We start from the raw sequence: 12,760 nt of genomic DNA, 5'->3' as shown, positions 1-12,760 counted from the left end.
ACCAGAAGCTCCCTGACATTATCCAGGGAACACAAATCTCAATCACATTGGCATATAGTGAGAGAAGCCCTCACACTGCAGGCTTTTGTCAAAAGCCTGCTCTATTCGTGTTCACCTTGAGAGACCAAATAATCCCTAATCTTGCGTCACTGAAGTCCTCTCTAAGGAGTTCAGTAGATCAGACACTATGACATTTCTGTTCCAAATTTTTGTTCCACACAGACCCATAAATCCAAAGTATATGAATTAATTGGCTTTTGAGTATAAGTGTTAGGGTTTACTTCTAACTTCATGCTTAGATTTTTAATTTAAAAATGCACGAGGAATTCGAATGTTGAATTTAAGATGCAAATGTAATTTCAGAAGTAGGTTAGCATATCCCCCTGATTTAGGGCTGAATCCTTCTTGAAGAGATTCTTTGCTAAAATGTTCCTCACTGATTAGCCACACACTTGAACTCCTGGATGTGTTTCCTCTGACTCTTGAAGCCATCCTGACTTTGTTGTTTATCTGGTGATAAAAAGGAGCGTAAGCCTGCTGTGGGCGTTTGGAGGCAGACCCCGGCATTGTATGGTGAAAACACTGGGTTCAGTTCTACCTTGGATAGAGTTCAGTGTGCCCCCCACCACCTCTGGGGCTTTGACCTAGCAAGCCTCACTTGCCTCAGCTGCCGGTGTTGACCACTAGTCTCCATGTTTGCTCCTATATTGTGAAATCCTTTGATGCTGTGCGGTAGACTGCCTTCATCTGGGAAACCATTCTATCCCGTGTGGTCAAATGAAAGCCTAGCACCCCAAAATTTACCTGGAAATGTAATGAACAGAGAGATTATTCTCTACATGGTGAAATTACTAAAAATGTTCTCTTGAGCTCAGAATAGAGAGCTTATCTTGAATATGCTTGCTGTTTTTTAAAGAGTGCCTAATAATATGGAGTGTAATTTTTTCACTTGCATGACATATTTCCTTCTATTTTTGTTTTGTTATTTAATGAACCATATCTCTTAATAACCTTTTGCAAGACTAAAACAAACACAAAACCCTGCATTTGTCTTCCCCAGTGAACTTGGCTGATTATAAGATGCGGGGCTTTATGATTCCTTTTTCAGAATGCTTGATTGGCTGTTACTGAGACAGACTCTGATATGCTTAACCATCTTTAACCTTCAGTAGAGATATGGTAGGGAATGGGCACATTGCAACTGTTTGCCAGGTACTCACTCTGCCTGAAGGGCAAAGTGGATGTGGAAAACACTTTGTGAGGTTCACTTTGTCAGTTCTCTGCTTGCTTACATTTTGGCCAAGTGTTTGCACTTTCCATAGTTTGATCTCTCCTTTCCCAAGTATCCTCAGGATGATATCCCCAGCTGAGACCAGGGGTGCTTTTACTATAGAACAGGGATTGGCAAACTTGCAGGCCAAATTCAGCCTGCACTTGTTTTTATAAATAAAGTTTTATTGCAACACAGTCCAGCAGCTCCTGTGTTTATATGTCATCTATATCTGGCTTTGTGCCCAGTAGCAGAGTTGAATGTTGCAACAGAGACTGTATGGCCTACAAAGCCTTAAATATTTACTGTTTTTACTCCCTCCAGAAAATATAATGAGCTCCTCCTATAGAAGAGTACTGAATATTAAAGCCAACTAGTTTTCTGTTGCCACTCCCATCATTTAGATAGATTTGCCTTAGGACTGTGGTGCTCTGCATTCACCTAGAGATAAGTCTGAGAGTCCTGAGAGAGGGATGGCCTGCATCCATCAGCAATACACTCCATAAATGTTGCTTTGCACACAAAATTTTTTCTAGAAAGTAAGCATCGGAGAGTTCTAGATTGTATTCCTTGGCAGTACCTCTAAATGCCATGCAAAGAAAGTCTAAAGATGCTGTAAGTGACCACAAAAGCTCATTAAGTCAACTTGGCTCTGAGAGCAAGGATTGGGGCTCATACGTCCTGGCTTCTGTCCCGTCATAGTGCTTGGTGCAGCTGGTTCAGCAGGGTGAGATCAGACTTAACAATTGAACCAAAGGTAGGACTGACAGGGTTTTGTAAGGGGCCTGATAGGACATGTACCTGACTAAGACCACCCCACCTCCACTCACAAGAGAGCCCGGGAACCTTGCCTTCTCCAGGTAACCGTTAAGGTCATTCAAGTTCATCTGTTTCAACTCTCCACCTGCCACGTGGTCTTTGGACTCTGATAAGCCAATGCTGATGTTCCTGTTATCAGTGTGGCTTCTCAATTTAAAGTCATAAATTTAATTTTGATCTATAATTACTTCAGTTAGTTTAGTGTGACCACCACCTTGGACTTGATCATCCTTGTCAGAGTGCAAGTTCTGACGCTACAGATCCAGTAATCCAAGTTAAAGTGACATGAGCATGAGAGACTTGCTCTAATCAGTGACCTTCTGCTCCCGGCTGACTCTTGGCCACAATCACTGGACACTGTCTCCTGACCACATCATATCCACATTGGTATGGTGATTCAGAGCATTTTAGCTCCAGGGCCAGAGAACCAGCCCCTCGAGGGCAGGACTCATGGCCTTTTCCCCAGTGTGGGTCCTGCACAGGCTGAGCTGTCAGGGTCGGTTTTCAGGGAAAGCTGTCGCATTGAGTGAGCAGTGAAAGAATTAGTCAAGTCTGTGTCTTTCCCAGTCTCTTTCATGTCTCTTCTCTGCCTGTTCGAATCCCGTTTTGTCCCCACTTCACACTATTCTCCAGTGACCATGGTTCATAATCATCTCTCCCTCCCTATTGCATTCATACTTAGCAGCTCACAATTTGGCACTTAATTATTTCTTAATTGATTCATCTGGGCTATCTTTACTTCCCAGGTAGCCTGATGTCCCTAAAGGCAAAGAATATATATATCTTAAGTATTTTGTACCAGCACCTTGTGCCAACCCCCTACCAACACACACAGGGCATGAGAATTGAACATAGAACAGATTTTCAATAACTACGTGTAATGAACTGAACTAAGCACTGCCATTCCATTTCAGGACAAATTAGGATAAAAAACAGTCTTCTCATGTTTTCTTGATATGTTTTAGAAGCATAAAAATTGTGTCAAAATTAGTCAACAGCTTTGAAAGTTATTATGAAAGATGAATAAATTAACAAACCCCAACAGACAAATTAAAACAGGCCTCTTCCTTCCCTTCTTTTCTTTTTCTATTTCTGTCTTGCTTTCTCTTGCTGTTTTGTTTTTGTTTTTAACTACCAGGTCAGGTTATAAATTTGAGCGACAGACATGAGAATCCATCTCTGTGACCCAAGCCTGGCCCTGGCATTCGTTTGACAGACACATAGTTGCCCAGCCCATTCCCTATCTGACAAGGGTGGTCTCCTTATGTTAGACATTCAGATCAACTAACCGTTTAGTAAGTTGCATAAGATACTGAAATTATTTACCAAATGCAGTGATAAGATCTTCTTATGAGATATTTAATTGACTTCTAAAAATCTAATTTGCTGGGTTAGTTAAGTCCTTTGTAGAAGGAAAATTGAAATGCATGGTCTCTTAGATTTTTATCCCGCAGAATATCCTCCCTTGAGTAGTTTTCATAAACCATGAGATTGTCACCTACCTGTTATCATGGCGTGATCTTTGTTTAAAACCTGGAATTTCGTATTGGGAACAAACAGCTTCTGACGAGCAAACTTCCTGTAAATGCTGCATCTCCTGGAACTCTGACCGTGGTGGAGTGCCGTGTGTTACAAAGGAAGGAGGAAAGTTGATTTGCACTCCACAAAATGAGCTCTTCAGGAGATGGAAGTGTTTGTGTAATGAGTAATCCCATGAAGCTAAGCTGCCTAACCAGGTACCAGCCAGGTTCGTTCCAGGGGCAGGATCTGCTGGAGGAGGGACAACCTTGGGTGGGTCTTGGCACCATATCCTGTACTTACCTTGCCCCTCCAGATGACAGTTTTACAGAACTACTATTGTTCCGTCCATTTTTTTCCTTAAGTTTACTTTGACAATTTCTTTTACTTGTCTCCTTTGAATCTTTGTGGTCACATAGCAACTGTGAATAACCCTGAGTTTCTGGCTTCTTTTTAGCTTTCATTGCTTTTGACAGTGTCAAATAAGATTTCATGACATGATCTAGCTTTCAGCTCCCCCAAGACTATGCGTCTCACAATGAGGTCTTCGTAATTTTTTGTAATGAAGTTGACCTAGTTTCTGTAACCTTCTTTTCAATAATTAAAAATGTGAAATTCTATCCAGAGTCATTTTCTGTGCCAGAGCTTCATCTTAATACCTGACTTGAACTGCAGATGTGTTAGAAATGCAGCCACCCGACGGGAGGCACTTACACAGGAGTTAAAGAACTCTAGCAATAACTTCATAGCATGCTACATTAAATGCTCCAAGGTGCTGTATTAATTTGTTTTACTATGTTTGGTTGGATTTGTACCAAATGTCAGAGGTTTCTTTTTCCACTTACCACCTACAGGTACTTCTCTTTTGGTATAATTGCTGAAGGTTGTATGCCTATAACTTTAATTCAATTATATGAACCATAGCTGTAATGTGATATAGTCTACCTGCTGAGTCATCTCTAAATTATATTCATGTTTCCTTCATTAAAAACTCACTTGAATTTCTAATTTCTGTGCTATTCTTGGTTTAGATTTCAAATACCCTTCTAGTCATAGGTGGTAGTGTTTTTTTTTCTTTTTAGTTGTAAAACAATTCATTAAAAGTAAGTATTCATTACATATCAAATTGGAGCATAAATTAGATGGTCAACTTAAAACTGTTATTGACAAACTATTGTCAAAACTAAGGATCATTTGGAATCTGTTTTCAAACCATATTCAAGAAAAAAAATGCCATATTTAGTTTGGTTTGAGGATACCGTTTTAGTGATGTTTAAGCTTTTCTCAAGGATTTTTGATTATTTAAAATTATCCCATTTCTGAATTTTATTTTTTTCTGCAGCCAGAGGTCATCCTAAAGTTAAACGTATAAAGAATTTAGCAGTTACAAGGTGTAATTATAAATTAATGGGCATGATTTCCCTAAGTCTTTCATGCAAATCAGTCACACTGCAGAAGGATGCTTTGTGGATAATCACCAGAGATTAGAGGCAGTTCAAACAGGTTCCCAGAAAATGACTCTGTCCAAAATATACAAACATTCATTCTGCCCCTAATAAACCTTGCCATCTCTTCTCTGCATAGAACCTTTTTCTTCCCACAAGCTGGTAAACTTGTGGGCAGAGATCATGTCCTGGGAATTTCATATCCTTAGCACCTGCCAGAATATCATGTCAAAATGTGTTGTTAAATTGCAGATGACCCTGCATTTTTCTTATGGTAGGAAAGGAACTGTTGAAATTTTCCTACACAGGTCTCTTTGTTGCCTGGCTTTTCACTGAAAACCATCAGAAATCTGTTTTTTGCATTAAAGAGATTGTGTCAGGATTGTCCCTTAGTAAGGCTCCATTTGCCCTGGATTAGAGCAAATTCCAAGGCCAGAAAGCTTGATCTTGCCAGGCATGAAAGGGATATACAAATTCTATCCTTCTGTGGCCAGGACCTAAAGACGAGCAGGAAGCACATCTTCTAAATGAAGTTAAACATATGAGGCCTTTCCTCTCTGTGCCATCTTCACATTCATCAGAGGCATTTTAATTCAGAATTTAGTTCTTACATAACGCAGGCCAATAATAGTCCAGTGAGGTAATTACATAAAGATGGGTAGCTAATAAGCGCCGCTGCCCCATGCCACACTCCTTCCTTTTCTCCTGAAAGGTAAAACCTGCCCATCTAAGCACTACAGCATTTTCCATGACATAGTTTTAATTCGGGTTACATGTTAAGTACCTACGGTGTCTAGGCCCTCAGCTAAGTGTTGCTGACCAGCCACGGACAGATGTTGCCATGGTCTCTGAGCCCACCAAATGCAAGTCCTAACTGGGCAAATATTTGTGGGCAACTGTTGAGTTTTGGATTTGTTTGCATTTCTTTTTTTCCATCAAGATTATCAAGTTTTCAGTTATTAAATGTCTCAAAGCAATGGCAAATTATTAAATCCCCATGGATGGATTGGCGTAAAATGAATCTAATCAATTCAGTCAGCCATTTTCTAGCATATTCTTAAATATGTCTTGTCTCCTATGCAGTTAAATAAACCCCATGTATACCATGGGAGCTTTCTGTGCCTGACATCAGGAGACAGCCCCTGCCAGCCACTTGTTACACATACATTGCCGTGGAAATGTACCTTGTGCCTGTCACCATAGCAACTGTGCGAGTGACCTCAGCAGCCACTCAGAATCATTCCTACAAAACAAATTACAGCTATAATTAACTCTCTGAATTTACTCTGCAATATGAATTTGTTCAGACCTTGGTGTTTCTTTGTAAAAGGTTAAATGAATGGAATCATCTGGCGTGAACCCATCCCCCTCATTCACCAAAGTTTTTCCTCAGAATGGGAGATGCTTCCATGGCCAGCACAGTTCAGTGAAGAGATTATTCCATTACCTTTTCTCTGAATATGACAACAATCGACAAATGAGGGTGGGCTAGTTTTATCATGCCAAAACTCCCATTTCTAAGGGAATAGAGTGGCTTTTTGCCCTCAGCAAAAGTGAAATGCAGAACGTGCTGAGTCCCTCCCCTTCCTGGAAGCTCAGGTCACCACAGGTGGGGGCTGCAGGCTCCCTCAGGCAACTATCTGGCACCAGCCTCTCCCTTGGCAGTAAATCTCCTTGGCATGGCTTGGTTCACCTCCACGTTTTACCTCCTTCACAGATTCTCTGCACCACATCTTCAGTCCTGGTGCAGCTTTAAGCCACCCCAGATCTTCCTCTAGGAAAAAGTAGTTTGTCTTTCGTTTGGTCAAGATGGTTTATTGTTTGCATTTTCTTTTTCTGGCCTTGGTTTGGGGTGTTGGGGTTTGGGTTGGGTTCTAGATGATGTATGTTGCTACTAGCAGACCTCAATATTTTTCTTTCATCTTTTTTCCTTTGACCACTCCAAATCCTTTCGCCCTCACCATCTACTCGGGGCAAAGCAAAAAGAATGTCAAGCAAGAACAGTAGTTCATTTTCAAGTTAATCCAAAATATATGGAACATCTTTAATGTCCATTTCCTTGCCATGAAATCTGTAGATGCCTGGGCACCCAGCAGACAGGACAGCAAGCGCTTAGTACAAGTTCGTCAGTATTCTATCCACGATACTGACATGGATCAGGAGCAGAACGAAGATAAAGAGGGAAAAATACTCTTGCAAGAATGAATGTGTTACACATTCAGCTAGTATTTCAGTAGCTCCCTGGGTTTACGGAAACACCACTGATAATATTTTTAGGGCAGCCTGTAAGCCCTCGGAAGTGGTTTTCCAGTTGCAGGGTGAACCTGGATTCTGTCCTACCCGCACTAGTCTTTCAGAGAGCTTAGTTCACCCTCCTAGATTGGAGAGAGCCTGGCAAGGTTCCTGCTGTGCAGTGTGACAGGTAATTTCCCACTTGATGTGCTAGTTCTTTTCAGTTTTCCTGTGCAAATACACATCTCTGTTTAAAAGGGGAATGGCAATGAGTAGTCTGTTTAGTTCATCCAAGAAAGACAGAGCTACTATTTCTCCTCACCAAAGGAACATGACAGCACCTTGTGTACAAGAATTAACAACCCTCTGTCTGACCCCTGTGTATGTTGCTAAGTGAGTAGAAATGGTTTCTTGGGCAGTGTAGTTCTGAATCAGCTTGCCAGTGTAAATTGGAAGTTCTGTGATTTCTCTGAGTTACATTTTTATATAGGGTAGTTAAATAAGTGGTGATCTTGTGGGTTTCAAAAGGTAAGTTCATTTCAAGCTTTTCAAATCAAGTTGCTAATAAATCAGGAAACTCCATCTATACAAAGTAGCCAGTTGATTTTGCACTTAAGGTGTGGTGAGCTGGTTTATCTGTAGAATGAGATACAGACCAGCTCTCAGAGGACTTATTAACCCCCTCAGACAACTCAAAGACCTGCCTAAGTTGACTAAAAGTTGCGGTCCAGCCCAGTTTTGTATTTCCTTCCTGCCTTTCATACTTATATTCTCCCAGCCAATTTTATAATAATGGAAAGTATCAGGCTGGTTCCTATCAGTCACTAGAGAACTGATTGACAGCTAGAGAATCATTGATGTATTTGGGGGAAGGCCACTAGAATACCAATTAGTTAATTGCTTTGCATTAGGAATTTCCAGGTTGGTACTTTTTTTGTCTTAAAAAATTGACACACCTCCAAAAAGTCATTAATTTTATTTCTTTGTTAAAGTCAGACTTAGCTCTACTATGTTATGATTCATGAATCTTGGAGACTTATCCTAATATTTATTTTCAGTACCCAGTTTCAAGTTTAATAATATCATTAATATGGAAACACCAGTGTAAGAATGGTACTTAAAAAATGCCAAAACTAAACCTGAGCAATGGAATTCCACCCGTCCATCCAGCAAATATTCAGTAAGTACTTACTGCCAGGCACTCCTTTAGGTACTAGGGCAGGAATAACAAGAGGTAAGACAAATTCCTTACCCTAGGGAGGTCACATAGACTGAGTATTTGTGGTCTTGCTGAGTTAGTACCATGTTCCACACTAGACTGTCTCTTGTACATGGGCATTAATTTGTTAAGGATCTAACCCAATCCAATTAAATTAATAGTTCCACCTTTTCATTTAAGTCTTATTCACACATTAGTTACTTTGGGTATATACTTTGTAGTTGTGTGTTTTGTTTTGTTTTTTAGGAAGTTTATAATCTCTATCTATCTATCTATCTATCTATTTTGGTATCATTAATGTACAATTAAATGAGCAGCTGTGGTTGTACTTTGAAACCCTGTCTGGGCTCTACCCTCAAGGGAAGCAGAGTAACTTTGAAATCATTTGGGTGCTGCACAAAGCTATCATTTTCACCTGTTTTCCATCAGTTATGTCCAATTATGTCATTCACAAAGTTGTAGATTATTTCTTGCAGTTTGAGAGAATGAAAAGTGAATGGAATATAACATTTCTGAAATCACAGCATAGTACTGACAGAGACTATATGTGTGGGGGCCAGAGGTTAGGGTTGGGAGAAGTGGCACAGGCAGTTTCTTCGTGGTGACAGAACAATTATGTATCCTGATAATGGAGGTGATCGCACGGATCTATACATGTAATAAAATTTCATAGAAATATAGCCTCCCCCCCCCCAAAATAGGTGTGTTTGTGTGTGTGCATGTGCAAAAACAGTAAAACCTAGTAAGAATTGTAGTTAGTATATTGGATCAAGTCAATTTCCCGGTTTTGATAATGTACTATGGTTACACTGGGGGAATTCAATGATAGAATGAAGGGGAATTCTCTATAGTCTTTTTGCAACTTATTGTGAGTCTTAAATTATTTCTAATAATAAATATTTTTTTAAAGGAATGGAGAGATTATATAAGCAGATAAGTAGTTGACTCTAAACACTGGGGGTATCTGATCTTAGACATTATTACCTCAGAAACTAGAAATCCCATGGCTTCACATTAATCAAGAATGACTTAGGCTTTGGACAGAATTTAGGACATGGTATGCTACTGTCCTCTCCTTGGGGAATAAGGGAATACATTCCAGGAAAAACTCTGCTGTTCTGCAAAAAGGCAAAAAGAAAAAGAAAGAAAGAGACAGAGATAGAGAGAGACAGAAAGAAGAAAGGAAGGAAGGAGGGAGGGAGGGAGGGAGGTCAGGAAAAGAAAGCAAGAAAAGAAAGAAGGAAAAGAAAACCTCCTTACCTTAAGTGTAACTCTTTTATCTGTTCATTTATACAAACAAGATTTGTATAAGTAATCTTAAAATTATTTGCTTTAAACTCCTCCTTTACCCCCAGATGTGCTACACAAGTAGACAGTCAGAATTTCCTGTCTTACCCCCGTACTGTTTGTACGGGTTCTCATGGGAAGTAAGTGAAGAAGCGACAGGTGTGGAGCAGGTAATCCACAGTTGGGGCACCTTGTTCTGCCTAATGGAAGGCTTGCTTTATCTTTTGACTTCCCAAGCTTCTCTACCACTTTCTGACATCCTTCCCTCTCTCCACGTCTCTCTGGTGAGTCACTGCCCTTCCCTCTCCATGGGCAGATCGGGCATGGTGGTGTTACTGACGTTCTCCTGTGTCTTCCCTCCTCCAGCTATCTTAATGACTTGGACCGCGTTGCTGACCCTGCCTACCTGCCTACACAGCAAGACGTGCTTAGAGTTCGAGTCCCCACCACAGGGATCATCGAGTACCCCTTTGACTTACAAAGTGTCATTTTCAGGTAGTAACCAAGTCCATAACACTCACTTCCCAGCTTTTGTGCCTTGAGTAACTTGGTGACCTCTGTAAATATTGAAATTGTGTAGACTTTAAAACAATACCACCTTTATTCCAATTATTATCATTAAATACACAAATAATGAGTCCTGGAAAGAGGAAGTGGGGGAAAGGTACAGGCAGGTTTCTCGTTTCAGATTACATCACCAAGAAATTTATGAAGTCTTAGTTTGCTGGTGGTCAAACAAAGTCCGTTACTCAAGCATTGGTGCTGTCTATAATCATGGGGGTATCATTTTACCTCTGGAAGCAGTGGATATATTTTTAGATTTATTTAAAATACAAATGATCTTATGACCCTGTTAATAATGGAAATTGGGTGCTGTCAGAAGCTCTCCCATTGTTTCCTCCAAGTTCTCTGATAATCAGTGCAAAATTTTCCAGTAGCAATAAAAACATGGAATGTTTTGTATTTCTAAAATAAGTTGTTTGAAAACTTTCAAAATACCCAATTTTAGAAATAGATTGATTAACCTGGTTCCAATTGACATGGGAAATAGAACAAAAATGTGTAACTTCCTCCCTCACTGCTGGTATTCTGTCTGGGTCATACTTAAGCAGAAGTATTCTAATTTATTTTCTTAAGATGAGAAAAAATAAACAATACGGATGTATTTTCCATTTCATCTCTTATTACACAGTCACTCAGTTGTACTTTTAGTTATAATACAAACCACATGGTGCTTTGAGGAATGAAGCCACGTGGACATATCTTTGAGCATGGAGAGCTGAGTTCCTTGGGAGAGTCCATACCACCGAAGAAACCACGTGCAGTATGAGGTTGCAAAGTAGGAGTTCTGTAGCTCCTACCGCGTCACTGCTGAGCAGGCCCTCCATTGTTTCTGCCAAAGCCCTGTGCACTGTGTGTTTTACCCTAATTGGTGTCTGCCCCAGTGGTTGCATCTGGCTGCCATACTGCTACATCAATAGGAAAGATCTGTGAAGTTGGATGACATTTTGGAAATATTTTTGAGCCTTATTTTTTTCATCTATAAGATGGTTGTGTTAGATGATCACCAAGGCCCCTTACAGCTCCAGTATTCTGGATTACTTAAGTTTTGAGTTCATAGCATTTAGAGATCTTTTCAAGACACCCAAATTTCTTTCCTCTTTTAACCATGTGACAGCGTATTTTCAGAAAACATGGCAGTTCATGGAGATTTTTATCTTGTCATTGCTTTATAGTTAGTGAATTCTGAAACTGTGTTACCGTTATATCTTGCTTTTCCTGTATTTTTTGCACTAGCTTTTCAAGGACCTTTTTTGCCACTACACTAAAAGTAATGACTAGAAGAATAATTCTCTGCCACCATCAAAACATCTTGTAGGGCTTAGTGTGACAGGATCTCAGGTAAATGAGAAGCATACTATTCACTTGGCTTCAGGAACGAGCTGGTATTTTACTATTTCTCAAGACCTGAGAATCCTAGTTTTGATGTGCATAGTTCCTAGGTCTCCTTGGATCCCTTGTTTTGCCCCTCGAATATCTCTGCCATGCCTTAGAAAATGTCTAGAGACAATTGCTAAAGGAGTCTTGATTTCTTAGTTTAGGTTTAAGGCTTGGAGGCCTGCCTTAAAGAAAACACCAGGAGCCCTGCTCTCAAACTTTTTTACCTAAAACTTCCTTCTCTGAAGGTAATTCCATCCTGCAAACATTGTGCACATTTTAGCCATTTTATGGATTCAACAATTTGAAGAAACTTGGATCCAGTGCCAAATATTGCTGGATCTTTTCATATATACATTATCCTTCAAATTAATTGATGTCAGTATTGTTTGGTGAGCATAACTCAACACAAGTTGATGTGTTAACAACAAATCCTTGAAATAATTCAGATGATGGCCTCTGTGGCATCCTGATGTGTTATACTCTTCACCTGTAGCACAGCAGCAAGTTGTTTGTCTGTAAGGCTAACTGCACCCTGTTACCCAACATGACTGTACTTGTCCCAAATTATTTGCCAGTATTGGAAGCACAAAACAGCTCAAAATGCTAACCCTTCTGATGAAGGATCAGTGGAGTCAACTGTTTGCCTTTATTGAAGCGTCACATACCCCCACACTGAAATGTACAGCATCTTACATCTTTTAAACATATTTGTAGTCATTTCTAGCATTCTTGAGAAGTCCTTGAGGCTCTTCATTCCCATTTCATAGGAAAAGAAACTGAAGTCAGTATTTGCCATTAAAGCTTAACACAACACATTTTGTTTCTGACTCTTCCTTGCTTGATTAAATAAAACACCATTTTACTTGTTTTGGTGCAGGATTTTTTTATTTTATTTTAGAAAGTTACAATTTTCATACATATCAGGTAACTGCCTAATAACCAGTTTGTTACCCAGAATGCCTTTATATTGATTAAGTAACAAAATTAGATGTTCAATAAGTATTAATTGAATTGACTTGGATGACCATT

At 39.8% G+C, this 12,760-nt stretch overlaps 1 protein-coding gene and 1 long non-coding RNA gene across 3 annotated transcripts in view; one reads left to right on the top strand and one right to left on the bottom strand.

The window, feature by feature from the left end:
- Positions 1-5,530, bottom strand: part of LOC140847708 (uncharacterized) — a 60,805-nt gene extending 55,275 nt beyond the window's left edge. Inside the window, exon 1 of the long non-coding RNA XR_012127763.1 lies at positions 3,592-5,530. This is a non-coding gene — a long non-coding RNA (uncharacterized lncRNA). The remainder of the gene's footprint in view (positions 1-3,591) is intronic.
- LOC108397041 (guanine nucleotide-binding protein G(q) subunit alpha) overlaps positions 1-12,760 on the top strand; it is a 275,802-nt gene that overhangs the window by 193,228 nt on the left and 69,814 nt on the right. For both annotated transcript variants that reach the window (XM_073228685.1, XM_073228686.1), the window contains exon 4: positions 10,157-10,285. In XM_073228685.1, the coding sequence (XP_073084786.1) occupies positions 10,157-10,285 (129 nt within the window). The remainder of the gene's footprint in view (positions 1-10,156; positions 10,286-12,760) is intronic.

Source organism: Manis javanica, chromosome 2 (genome assembly GCF_040802235.1).
Source record: "Manis javanica isolate MJ-LG chromosome 2, MJ_LKY, whole genome shotgun sequence".
Classification (NCBI taxonomy): domain Eukaryota; kingdom Metazoa; phylum Chordata; class Mammalia; order Pholidota; family Manidae; genus Manis; species Manis javanica.
This window is presented reverse-complemented; position numbering and strand designations above follow the sequence as displayed.